This window comes from Malaclemys terrapin, chromosome 2 (genome assembly GCF_027887155.1).
Source record: "Malaclemys terrapin pileata isolate rMalTer1 chromosome 2, rMalTer1.hap1, whole genome shotgun sequence".
Classification (NCBI taxonomy): domain Eukaryota; kingdom Metazoa; phylum Chordata; order Testudines; family Emydidae; genus Malaclemys; species Malaclemys terrapin.
Window position 1 is genome coordinate 88,343,981 of NC_071506.1, and position 13,702 is coordinate 88,357,682.

The 13,702-nt window shown below is 40.2% G+C and overlaps 1 protein-coding gene across 1 annotated transcript in view; it reads right to left on the minus strand.

The window, feature by feature from the left end:
* Positions 1–13,061, minus strand: part of APCDD1 (APC down-regulated 1) — a 38,178-nt gene extending 25,117 nt beyond the window's left edge. Inside the window, exons 1-2 of the mRNA XM_054019281.1 lie at positions 12,465–13,061; positions 1,047–1,230 (exon numbers count right to left, since the gene is read on the minus strand). Coding sequence (XP_053875256.1) covers positions 1,047–1,230; positions 12,465–12,522 — 242 coding nt within the window. The 5' untranslated portion in view covers positions 12,523–13,061. The remainder of the gene's footprint in view (positions 1–1,046; positions 1,231–12,464) is intronic.
* Positions 13,062–13,702: the final 641 nt, after the last annotated feature.

Genomic DNA, 13,702 nt, shown 5'->3' on the forward strand with positions numbered 1-13,702 from the left:
TGAGGACCTCCTTTTTTGGTGTATACCTATACATGTGTGTGGAAAATGTATTCTTTGATCAGTGATTTAAGTGGTTCCACTCTACTAATAAGAAAGCGTAGGCAAAAACTTTTAAGGAACTCTTGCTGCACATTTCACAGGAGAGCATTAAATCCCATCCAAAAAAGGGTTTCATTAACAAAATAATTTACGGACTTATTTATTAGACTAAAGGTCACATAACTTTTCCATTAAGAAAGTGTATTAGCTACTGTGAACTTGCTGTAGCTTTGGGTTTGTTATAAAACAGTAAATATAAGGTACAGTAATTGAAAGTTACAATGGTAATAGAAGCAAAGTTTGCAGCTTGTCTGTTTGAACCCTTTGTGGCTTATCTGCTTAGGATAGTCAGAAAAGATTCTATCTTTATCCTGCAATTGCTCCACACGCAGAGCTCCCACTGAAATCTATAGGAGTTTTCAGGAATAATTACAGGCCAAATCCAGCAGTCCTTACTCAGGAACCACTTTCACTGAGTTCTGTTGTAGCTTTGTCTGAGTAAGGATTACAGGATTGGGCCTCAAACATCTTAAAACCCTCAAAACAGCCTAAGAAAATCATTTAAAATAGGTTGATGAATATTACAGCTGAGACACTGGAAATGAAATCTCACTCTGACTGAATGTCATGATGTACAGATAAGCACATGCACATGCTTGGGCTGATGAAATAAAGTTTCTTAATTTAATTTGCTAATGAAATTTGTTCATGCAAAAGCTCTTAAAAATAAGGATCCATTCATTAGAAGTCTTGTAATACAATGTAATATTCATAAGCAGGTTTTAACAATATTTTGTTTTCTAAATCAAAAAAAGAAAAAAAATTGCATTCCTTACTATTTAAAAATGAAGACTGCAAAATGGTATATAACAAGGTAGGTTTACAGCATGCTATTCTCTTGTACAACTAAAATATCTGTCATTCTAAGTATGTATGAAAAATGCTTTAAAAACATTTGTAGATATTTCCCCCCCAGGTCACTCAAGTGTCTTTTTTGTTATCCTTACCCAGTAGAGACCCAATGCCCTTCAATGGTGGGAGGCATTTGCACAGTGATTCGGGCTCCATTGTGAAGATGTTTCAGCATGTGATGACACTGTGATTCCTTAAAAGACCTCCATGCACTCTTCTCTAAAGATCGAGGGTGGGATCTGCTATCTGGATGAAGAAGGGCAGAACCCTCTCCCAGCCCTGGGAAATAAAAGTGTAAGTTACCAGGGGATTCTGGCAAGGATGACTGACACTCAACCTGCTTTACTGTGTGTCTAACAGTGCTAACACATCACTCGCGTGGCAATATTATGTGCTTAGGGAAAGAATTGATTAGATTACTTGTTCCATGTGAAAAAAAGAAAAGAAAAGAAAAAATATATTTTATTGGGAAATGTCTCTTTCTGCCAACAAATTACAAATCCTCTGACTAGATTTCTCTAATGTTGTGAAATGAGAACAGGATCAGAACCAAAACTCTGGATTCAAATACCTCTGAAGTGTGGATCTGGATTTGAACTTCACAACTGGTTCTTAAGTTTGTCTGTAACTGGACAACCCCAAAACCTGGACCCAAGCACCTCTGTAACTGTGGGAAAGCTGGATCCAGATGCGGATGTGATCTTTGTGGCTTGGGCCCACCTCTAATTTGAATGCTTCTATAATAAACTTGCAAATAAAGGCCACCTTTTAAAGTCAAAGGAAAACAGATATTCAAAGCACAGCCTCTGTACACAGGAAGCCTCTGTGATGAATGAGGTGGTCAATTAAAGGCAGATTCTGCTATTTTTATTTTCAGGGAAAAAGGAATTTCAAAAGCTAATTTTATCTCTAGCTCTCAGTAATTTTGGTTTCTAGTAATGCATACATAGGAAACTCACCAGCAATCTTTCTACACAAAATTAATCAAACAAAATGAATATGTAGTGTAAGAAAGAATGCTTCTTGCACTCCTTTAGGCTGCATGCTATATAAGGTGTAGGAAAATATGGATCAAGAGAAAAGCACATCTAGGATTAACAAGTGAACAAATACAAATCTTAAATTACTGATCAGAAGACAGCCACTGTTTTATTAAAATGACTACCCATTACTGGTTTAACAGCTATGCAGATGAACCACAGTTGAAAACAACTATGTGAAGATAGGAAATATGTAATTAATAATTCAGCGGCACTTGCAATTTCTCTATTGAATTTATAATAAATTAGACATTGCTCAGCATTGGGCTGTTAGCATTTTATACCTTAACTTTCCCATACTGGGTCAAAGCACAGTCTCATCTATTGGTTCTGCATATGGACAAGTTACATATCTCACTGCTCCAATCATCTCATCTAATGAGCACAGGCACAGGAACACAATGGAAGCTCCAGAAAATGAGGAATAGATGTGGAAAACACACACATACAATAATATAACAGTGTGGTATAAATGTAGTCACACTACTAGGATGTTTTGTGGCCTCTAAGTTATGTGGTGGGAATAAAAGCCACCTACTGGACCCTTATCTTGCCCACTTAGATGTATATTGTAATGTGTGTATTATGGGGTGAGGCAGTGCAATATTTAATGAGCACAGCCTCCCCACACCTTGAATAAGTGTCTCAGTGCTTGCACCTTTCTGCATCTTTGTACGCGTTATCATACATAAGTACCTGGATGTGGGATCATACTTCCCTCTTTATATCACCTTAAGATCAGATACAACATTTGTCATACATTGTTCCCTTTTGGCTCTCCATCCCAGCCTTTGACACATCAGTAAATGGCCTGGTAAACAACCATGCCACTGCCTTTACACATCTGTCCTTCCTGGATATAACCCAAGTGTGCTTGTTCCCGTTCCTGGATGCTGTCAGAGGCTTGAAAGAGTATGGACATGGGTAGGATACAAGACCCCCTTTGCACACCATTTATCTCCTTGTATGCTTTTCTAAAAACAGGGGGAAGTTTTGCAGCAGTATGTTTTCCTTCTCCTCCACCTTCCGCAGTGAGAATCCCCAGGCTGTTAAGGATACTCTGAAGGTAATGACACATTCTAAATAAACAACAAAAAATCCACTTGGTGCATTTTCATTAAGGAAAAAGGGATCCATGATTCAAATCGCATAAAGAGCAAACGTGTTGATGAAATATATTATTTATTTATTCAGCTTTGACATTGTCCTTGGTGCTGTACAGCACATAAAAATCTGTTTAGATATTGCTGCTAGATCACAGCAATGTGGCCTAGTATTTGAAGGCTTAATGAAAGGAGTGGGTTTTCATAAGGGATTTAAAAGAAGAGAGAATTGCAGCATGGCACACTGGGATAGGCAAGTAATTATTTGCTTTGAATTATTCCTAATTTACAAGGGAAAAAACACATGATTACTGGATTTTAGGATTACTTTGGTGTATTAAGGTACGTTGCAGCACAACATGTAAAATAGTCATTTAAAACCCTTTTTAGGCAAAGCACTTAAGGATGTGTTCAGCTTTAAGCAGTAAGTAGTCCCTTTAACTTCATAGTATTCCTTTGGTTGATATAAAATGGAAAGATGTTGGCAGCCTCACAGTTAACTGTGCTTTTGTGAAATGGAAAAATGTGGAAGTTAATTTAAAAGACCACTTTTAAATAACATTGGAGACCAAACATAATTGCTGTATACTTAGAGCTTTGGCTTTCATTGAAAGGGATCCAAACGTGCTACTTTCTACAACAGAGGCAAATAAGGGGGTTTCACAATCGATACATACGTCTGTGGCAAGATAGCTAAGGAAATGATAAACAATGAAAGGAGCATGTAAGTAATTTAGACTCGAGATTTGACTTGCCTTAAACTTATTATAAATTAGGAAATATCTTCTGGATCTGATATGTCTCTTTTAAAATAAATAAATAAATAAATAAAATAAATTAAAAAAATTACCTATCTATTCCGGAGATATTTGAAAGATTTCAAACAAAATCCACACTTCAAATATGGCAAGTTTTTATGGCATTATTTACACAAAAATAATGCCATAAAAACTTCTTTTGACTTTGTTGTTTCAGTTATCTAATGAACATTATTCACAAAGATGGCATCACCCATCATGCTGGTGCTTAAACAAGCCAGTAAGTCAAAAAGTAAAATAAGAAAGCCATAATAATTGCAGCTCCATGAGAAACACAAAAAAAGAAAAAATAATCAGTGTTTTCTAGATGAAGAAAGGAAAACAAATATAGGGAAAGAAGCTATTTTCAAGTTCTTAAGCCGTCAATTGAGAGTAAAATAAGAATTTTTAAAGTATTAAGCTGTTGGCAGTGTATTCAGTTGGATAACAGTATTAGAATACTTTTTCTTATCAGCCTTTGGACATATGAGCAATTTTGCAGAAAGTCTTCAATTATTACATATTCAATTTCAGTTTTCAGTGAATTAATGTTAATAAGCTATATTTGCAATAAAAATAGGGAAGTGGTAGATGTGGTGGTCTTAACTTTAGTAAGGGTTTTGATACGGTCTCGCATGACTGTCTCATAAACAAATTAGGGAAATAGAATTTAGATGGTGCTACTATAAGGTGAGTGCATAACTGGTGAAAACAGTTCCCAGAGAGTAGTTATCAGTGGTTCACAGTCAAGCTGGAAGGGGATATCAAGTGGGGTCCTGCAGGGATCAGTTCTGGATTCAGTTCTGTTCAATATCTTTATCAATGATTTAGATAATGGCATAGAGAGTACACTTATAAAGTTTGCAGATGATACCAAGCTGGGAGGGGTTGCAAGTGCTATGGAGGATAGGATTAAAATTCAAAATGATCTGGACAAACTGGAGAAATGATCTTAAGTAAATAGGATGAAATTCAATAAGGACAAATGCAAAGTACTCCACTTAGGAAGGAACAATCAGCTGCACACATACAAAATTGGAAATGAGTGCCTAGGAAGGAGTACTGCAGAAAGGGATCTGGGAGTCATAGTGGATCACAAGCTAAATAGGAGTCAAAAGTGTAATACTGTCACAAAAAAAGAAAACATCATTCTAGGATGTATTAGCAGGAGTGTTGTAAGCAAGACACAAGTAGTACTTCTTCTGCTCTACTCAGCGCTGGTTAGGCCTCAACTGGAGTGTTGTGTCCAGTTCTGGGTGCCACATTTCAGGAAAGATGTGGACAAACTGGAGAAAATCCAGAGAAGAGCAACAAAAATGATTAAAGGTCTAGAAAACATGACCTATAGAGAAGACTGAAAAAACTGGGTTTGTTTAGTCTGGAGAAGAGAAGATTGAGAGGGGACATGTAATGGTTTTCAAGTATATAGAAGGTTGTTACAAGGAGGGGGGAGAAAAATTATTCTCCTTAACCTCTGAGGATAGAACAAGCTGCAATTTCAGCCCATTGCTTCAAGGATGGTTTAGGTTGGACATTAGGAAAAACTTCCTGTCCAGAATAAACTGCCTAAGGAGGTTGTGGAATGGAGATTTTTTAAGAGCAGGTTAGACAAACACCTGTCAGGGATGGTCTAGATAACACTTAGTCCTGCCATGAGCACAGGAGACTGGACTAGATGACCTCTTGAGTCTCTTCAAGTCCTACAATTTTATGATTCTATAACAAGAGTTTGGCTCAAACTCAAAGGATCTAGATCTGAATTCATAGACCAAATTCTACTCAATCAGTTAAATAGCTATGGATTTAAATCAGTGTAACTGACAGCAAAGTTTGGCCAATATATCTATAATGAGCTCTATCAAAACTTTGGCTTCAAACACTTGGAGTTTCAAAATTGAGACCCAGAATTTCTCAAGTTCTGCATGTTCAGATTTCAAATGTGGCCTATTAGAGAGTTAAACTGGAACAGCAAACAAGATTCAAACCTAAATCTGGATTGGCATGTCTGATAACTGGGAAGTTTCTAATTTACATCAATTGAGACACATAGGGCTAAACTGTTTCTTCATTCACGCCAGTGTAAATCCAGTGTAGCTTCCTTTTATAGCCCGTTCTCACACAACCAACCTCATGTGGAAGCCCAAGTGCTATATTATCTGTGAGCATTATATCCTTGGAGGGAATCACTTTTAATACTAGTATTTTATTTCTGCAGTAAACTCTTTTCAAGTTGGAACTTGTCTAAAAATCTTTCAAACAGATGAAATATAATTGACTAGATTAAGTATTTAGCTTTACTTATCTAGTCAATCACCCTGCACAATATACATTAGAGTACAGCTATCTCTTGATGTGGGAAAGTGCTAGATAACCTCTATGACAGCTTTTTAATTGCAGTGCAAACTTGTGTAATTACAATGGAAACTATAACATCCCACTGCCAAACAAATGCGTCTGTGTTTACTTACCATGTTTTTCTCCACTATTCTTTTTTATACTTCAAAGGGCCCTTACAGGATTGGGACATAAATTAGACATACCATAACAAGGGATTACAAACAAAGGATTGGGGGCAGAGAAGGTTGAAGTTTACAACTGTAAAAGATAACAAGATTTGCTTTTGTTTCATATGTACCTATTACTTTTCTTGTGTGTGTACATAGTTTTTAGATATACGTCTGCAAACAGACCTGTAGTTTAAAGGAGGGAAATGCCCAGCTTATAATGGTGAAGTTATTGAACAGAGATACAAGAAAAGGATTTTAAGATGTGACAATTAGAAACTCTGTCAAGGCGAAGTGGCCCAGAATTAGATCTTCTGTTATTTTATGGCACAAATCCTGATGTCCTTACTCAACGCCCAGTACCGAAGTAGTCTGAGCATCTCTTAGGGGAGGCTGAACAACTTCAAAACCAAGTGAAATCAGTTCACTCAGCACCTGGGAGAGTTAGTGCTTACTCTTTCAAAACACCTGTTTCAGTAAACAATTGAGTAGTGACAGCAAGAACTTGAGGCCCCTATAACTTTTCATACAGGTAATCTACTGAAATTCTTTGACTTTAATTTTTAAGTAGATGCGTTTCTGTTCTCTTCTTTAAAACAGAAGAAGTGTCCTCAGATCTGTATTCCTCATGAGCCACTTCACAACAAAGTCGGTATGCATGGGGGAGGAATGAATGGATTTGGTAAGGAGAAAAGTTTACAGCTTTTTAGGGTTATGCTTTCAAGGCGTTATAAAATACTGTATAAAATTAATTTAAATATCATGATAAATTCCTTGACAGTGCCCTTTAATGTCACTTATTAAGCACCATTTACCAAAAGGGTCATAGGTGCGGTACATTTAAAAAATAAAATTAAAAAAATAAAATAAAAATAGCAATCAAACCTGAGTCCAATGGCTCAACTATAAATTCCCACCAGTGTATGAGAGAGCAGGATAATTGTGGGTTCAAATAGTTTTCACATTCTTCTGTTTCATATAAAATGTTTTAAGCTGTTTTATAAAATAATGAGCTCTGTAATGTAGAATTAAATTTTGTACTAGAATGGACCACCATCACTAAATGAAGAAAAAGCGGTGGCAAGTGTGTATTTCTGTGAACCATTAAGGGTTCAAGTCTGCCTCCACTAAAGTAAATGGGAGCTTAGCTATTGACTTCCAGGAGGGAAAATTGGACCTAAATACAACACAATACATAAAGTAGAGGGACTTTGCCCTTTTTCAAGCAAGCATAACGTTCTATACCACAGACATCTACACACATCTATTCTATACCATAGGTGCTGGAACTAGGGGGTGCTGCCACACCCCCTGGCTTGAAGTGGTTGCCTTTATATACAGTAACTCCTCACTTAACGTTGTAGTTATGTTCCTGAAAAATGTGACTTTAAGTGAAACGATGCTAAGCGAATCCAATTTCCCCATAAGATTTAATGTAAATGATGAGGTTAGGTTCCAGGGAAATTTTTTTCACTAGACAAAAGACTAATTATATATTATATATACACACACACACACACTATAAGTTTTAAACAAACAATTTAATACTGGTACACAGTGATGATGATTGTGACGCTTGGTTGAGGTGGAGGAGTCAGAGGGTGGGATATTTTCCAGGGAATGCCTTACTGCTAAACGATGAACTAGCATTTGGCTGAGCCCTCAAGGGTTAACTCATTGTTAATATAGCCTCACTCTACAAGGCAACAGGCATGGAGGGAGGGGAGAGCATAGCAGACAGAGACAGAGACACACGTGTGTGTGTGTGTGTGTGTGTGTGTGTGTGTGTGTGTGAGTGAGAGAGAGATGCACATTTCCCCTTTAAGTAGCTGACCTCAGTCTTAAGTACATGGCCTTGTTAATTAGATCAGCTTGCTGAGACAGCAGCTGCTGCCTGGAAGCTCCCTCCGTCCTGAACCCTGTCGTGTGTCCCCCCTGCTCTATGGAAATGGGGTAAGCGGGGTGCAGGAGCAGGGGGGAGGGGACACCTGACATTAGCCCTCCACTTCCCCCCTCCCTCCATACAGAAGTCTCTGGGAGCAGCTCCAAGGCAGAGGGCAGGAGCAGCACATTGCAGTGGGAGGAGGGACAGCTGAATGCCAGCAATTGCTAGCCTGCTAGCCCCGGGAACTTAGGGGAGCTGATGGGGGGCTGCCAGTCCACCCTGATTCCAAGCCCGCACCAGCTAGCTCCAATGGGCTGCTCTTCCTGCAAGCAGTGGACAAAGCAGGCGGCTGCCAAAGGACGTTAGAAGGGAGCATTGCACAACTTTAAATGAGCATGTTCCCTAATTGATCAGCAACGAAACAATGAAACAACGTTAACCAGCTTTTAAGTGAGGAGTTGTTGTACAGGGTTTACAGTTAGGTTAAATGGCTCTCAGCACCCCCCACTATAAAAATTGTTCTAGCACCACTGTTCTGTATTACATACAGAGTAGGGAAAAATTCAACCACTAAACTTATTGGAGTTCGAGTAAATATTGCAGGACAGGATCCTATACCAAAGTAATCATGCAATCTATGCATAGGAAGCATACACTACAAATGTAACTACTGTACAAAAGTTGCATTAATAACAAAATATTAGTCGTCTTGAATGCCTGAAAATTTTCTTTCTCCGTCATTTTCATTTATTTTATTTTTCAGTTTACAGACACAATATCACTAATTCAAAATATTCTATGTATATATACACATAGCACAAAATCCAGCTCTGTTGCACCAGTGTAAAGGTATCATAAATCCACTGAAAGTCAATAGAGTTACTTTGGATTTACATTTTATTTTAACTGAAAGTGGAATTCAGCCCACGCTGCTTATTTTTATCTTTCTCTCTTCATCTACCTCCATGCATGATATAGTAAGCACTGAACAGAGGGAACTCCCTTTCTGATTTGTCCTCTCCTAAATCCTAACTGAATTCAATTATTTTACTAAGGGGAACATACATCCCACAGCTCACACCCATGCCTTGCCCATCTATATGTATATGGGACATATTTTCTTATAAATTTCATTGTATTTTAATGAATGAGGCAAGAAAGGAAATAAAATACTTCTATCCAACCAATTTCAGTGACGCTATTGGAGCATTTCAATTATGTATTAATTTATTTAGTTTTGCATAAACAATGAATTCTGCCATGAAAAGTCTAACAGTCCTGACTGAATAAACTTCATTAAAACTGAATATTTTAGTGGGGGATGTTCTCATATAAGGAACCAATTATTATTTTAAAAGTTAATACATTACTATAACAATCACATTCAGAAACACTCTATGGTAATTTCCTCACATTTGTAACATAAATTAGTCATTTGCAAAACAAATTAGCCATTTTGTTTTGAATCCATTTTACTATAGCTCTGATTAATCAGGTTTTCTGGAGCTGAATGTTTGCAGCATTTGACATCTGAAACTTTTGTGGCTTTTCATATAAGCAAAGAAATACTGATAATGGACAACTTCCAGCTGCAAACCTCTTTTGACATTCTACAGGTTCCATTTTGACTAATGAGTACAAGTTTTTCATAATGTTAACTCAACAATATTAGGAGTTATGTTGCAATGAAAACTTGAGCTTGAGTTTTGTACTGCATTTACATAGTTTTACTTCCATTAAATTAACAAACAGCACTTTGAATTAAAAGGGGATAAGCAAAAGCTTTAATTCTTATTTACACACACACACACACACACACACACACTTAATTCACTCTTGGATTTCCAAGCGCAATCCAGTTGACTGGGAGATAGTCATGTGATCTAAAAGACCTTTGAAAAAAGCCCCAGGGTGGTGCAATACCTTTATAACGTTTAGAGATTATAATCAAACATAGAATGGGCAAAACCTAGATTAGGCTAAACTACATCTTTGGACATTGTATCCCACTGTTTGTTCCTATCTCAGCCCAAGGGGGCAATAGTTTTCCACAATAAATCTTCACACCAGTCCCTATGTTACTGATATGTATATGTTCACAAACAAGTTTTCAAGTTATTTCTTTCTAAGCAGTATTTGATAGGTATATTTCCTTCTATTTTTTCCCCCATCTTCAGTTATGTATCACAGATGATTTTCCTGTTTCATTTTCTTTTGGCAGCTGCTGTTTTTATCTGATCATTGGCCTGATTGGTTTCCCATTTGATGGAAAAAAATATACGATTTTCCTGTTTCGTCTTCTTTTGGCAGCTGTTATTTTGATCTGATCATTGGCCTTGATTTGTTTCTCTTTTCAGCCAAAGTTTAAAACTGCTCTGTAATTCCAAGCAGATGAGGCTGGCAGTCAACCCTATAATTATAACTTCTCTCTTTACTCTCTAACTTCAAACCTTCTATTTTGACTTTTAGATTCCCAGATCACAGAGTTTTAAGGTACACCTTGGCGTCCAGGCAGGTCTGGCTCAACTAGACTTGTTTACATAGTCTATATAAGTTTTGGAGGTGAGCTGTGGGAGGTGAGCAAATGCTCTCTCTATAAAAACAAAAACACACAAATTTATTGAGTCTGTTTAGCTTAAAACTCTACAAACATAAAGAAAGACAATCCCCACTCCAAAACAGGCAATTTTAAGAAGCACTTTAAAGTTCTGACTCCGGTCCCCTATTCTAAGGTTGGATCCAGTGGGGTGCCCAGTTTTAGTATACTTGAAAGAGGCACCTACTTTTAAAAGTAGATTTTAGGACCCGAGGAAGTTTATTGAAGAAGGCTGGATGCTGCAGAATACTTCAGTATTAGGTACAGTCCTCAAAATGCTGATGTAACTGAGTAGGTTGAGACACTCTGAGAAGAATATCTCACCAAACTTTTCAAACATGGGTGCATAAAGGGAGGCCTGTAAATAGGTATTTAGGCACCTAATTAAATAGCCTAATTTTCACTGGTGCTGAGCACCACAGTTTCAATTTTCTTAAAAGGTATTTGAGGGTGCTCAACATTTCTGAAAATTGGATGCCTAAATGTGGCTTTATGCATCCAGCTTTGACAACTTAAGTGGTCCATCTTAAACTTATCACTTAAAATTAAGTGTGCTCCCACCACAACGCTGTTTTGGAAGACTTTAACACTAGTGATATGTTTAGGCAGTGTCAATGCAGAAGTGGGCATATTTTAAAGTAACAGGTCCAAAGAGCCTTAGTGTTCTAAATCAAATTATTAGGAGCACTAAACCCAGTACTAACATATTCTGTTATCCAAGCTTTCTCAATACATCTCTCAATAAATACTCCCAAGTCCAAAGAACGGCTCTTAGGAAAAGCCTGCAGGTGAAATCCTGTTGAACTTCATAGCAAAGCTCTGGTTGAATTCATTAGGGGTAGGATTTTACTCAGAGCCTCTTAAAGCCGCATTGGATTGAGCCCCCAGATGGGATGCAGTGCCAGAGCTGGTACAGACATAGATTTTAAATTAACATAATGAACAAGAACTTCATAAGCAACTGGTGGGGCACCTTCCATGTCATCCTGTTTGTAGAAGTTTGTCAGAATGTTTTATTAAGAAAGATTCTTAGCAATGAGGGTTTAAGAAAAGTAAATGAAATCATTGTATGCTTTGATTTTATATATCAATATACTTCCTCTCTAACAAACAAGAACACTTAATCATGTGGCCCAACTATCCACTTCCAAGAAAGGCGGGCATAAACATGCATGAAACTTTTCCCCATATGAGCCTAGCTGGGTCCTTCAGAACCTCCTACAATTTTTGGCCACATCAAGAGTCACCCAAAGGCTCTGGAACGCTCTTGAGACCGACCACAATTTAGGTTTTGGTTTAAAAAAAAAAAAAAAAAAAAAAAAGAAAGAAAGAACTCTCAGGACATAGTTTGGAAATCCTACAGGGGGTGGGGAAGGGAGAGAGCTCTTCTGAGAGTTGATCTTGGAAACGAATCACACAACTCCCCTCCCTGGAAAACGCCACCGTATTAAACTCCTGTATTGACGCCAGCAGCACAATGCTGCACCGCCTCCCCTCCCTTGCAGCCATCCTGGGAGAAGGCAACGGAGCCTTTAATAGTCTTGTAGTAGACATTAACCCCAAGGGGGATCTCCCCTCGGGCACTCACCATGCAGAAGCAGGGCTGGGAACAGGTATCTAACCAGGTTGCAACAGGGAAGGGACATTTCCAGCTCTCCACCGCCTCCTCCTCCTCTCGCCTTATTTCCTCTCCTTCCACGTCTTCTCGGGCTCCCTCCAGTTCCCAGTAATCCGGCCCTGGGGGCTGGTGGGTGCAGCGAATGGTCCCGTCTTCAGCGCGGACCTGACAGCCGGGCAGGCAGGAGAGGCGCCGCGCGGGGCCAGCAGCGGCTCGGAAGGAGGCGAGCTGGGGGCACTAGCCCAGGCAGAAGGTGCCGCCGGATCCTCCAGCCGGGGGAGTGCTCCCGCCACTCCGCCAAGCCCCCGCCGCCCGCCCGCGCTCATGGGGGGACGGTGGGTCCCATCGCTGGGCACCGCGGGGCGGACGTGCTCCCTCCCGGGGAGGTGCAGCGCGCTCCGGCTGTCACGCCTGCGGGAGCCTCTCTGCCCGGCGTCCGCTGGCTCCCGGGCGCCCCTGTCCGTCCCCAGCAACTTGTCTGCTCGCTCGGCAGCGGCAGCCGCAGCGGCTCCTCTTCATATCCCCCTTCCCGCGGCGGGGGCGGGGCCAGGCCGCGGGGGCTCCGGGCTGCCAGAAACCAGACACCCGGGCACAAGAGGAGATCAGAGGGCGCGAGGCCGCGGGCTCCCCGCCCCGCCCGCTTCTGGCGGCTGCCCCGTCAGCCCACCCCCGCCCTTGGGGGGTGGGCTACCGAGCCGCGGCCACCTCGCCAGTCTGTCCCCCTAGCCTAGCCCCTTCCCGTGCAGCGATCAGCGTGTGCCCCTGCTGCCTCCCAGCCTCGTCTCACCGCCATCCGGATCCTGGCAAGGGGGGCACACAAGGAACTAGGGGAGCAGTGGCAGAGGAGCGGGAGTGATGCTCAGCTGGGGTCGCCCTGCCCCTGGCAATCCAGGCCTGGAACCACCCATAGGTGCTGGAACCAGTGGTGCTCCGGGTGCTGCCGCACCCCCTGGCTTGAAGCAGTTCCATCATATACAGGGTTTGCAGTTTGGTTCAATGGCTCTCAGCACGCCCACTATACAAATTGTTCCTGCACCCCTGGAACCACTATGGGAAATAGTAGGGGAAATTATTCGCCAGTTACAAATAACATTGTATTTGTAAATAATGTGTGGGGCAAATGGGATCTAACCATCTGTAAAGTTAGAAAAACAACCGGGAAAAGTTATTCATCAGTTGGCTGGGAAAATCAAAATCAGCCAAACTAT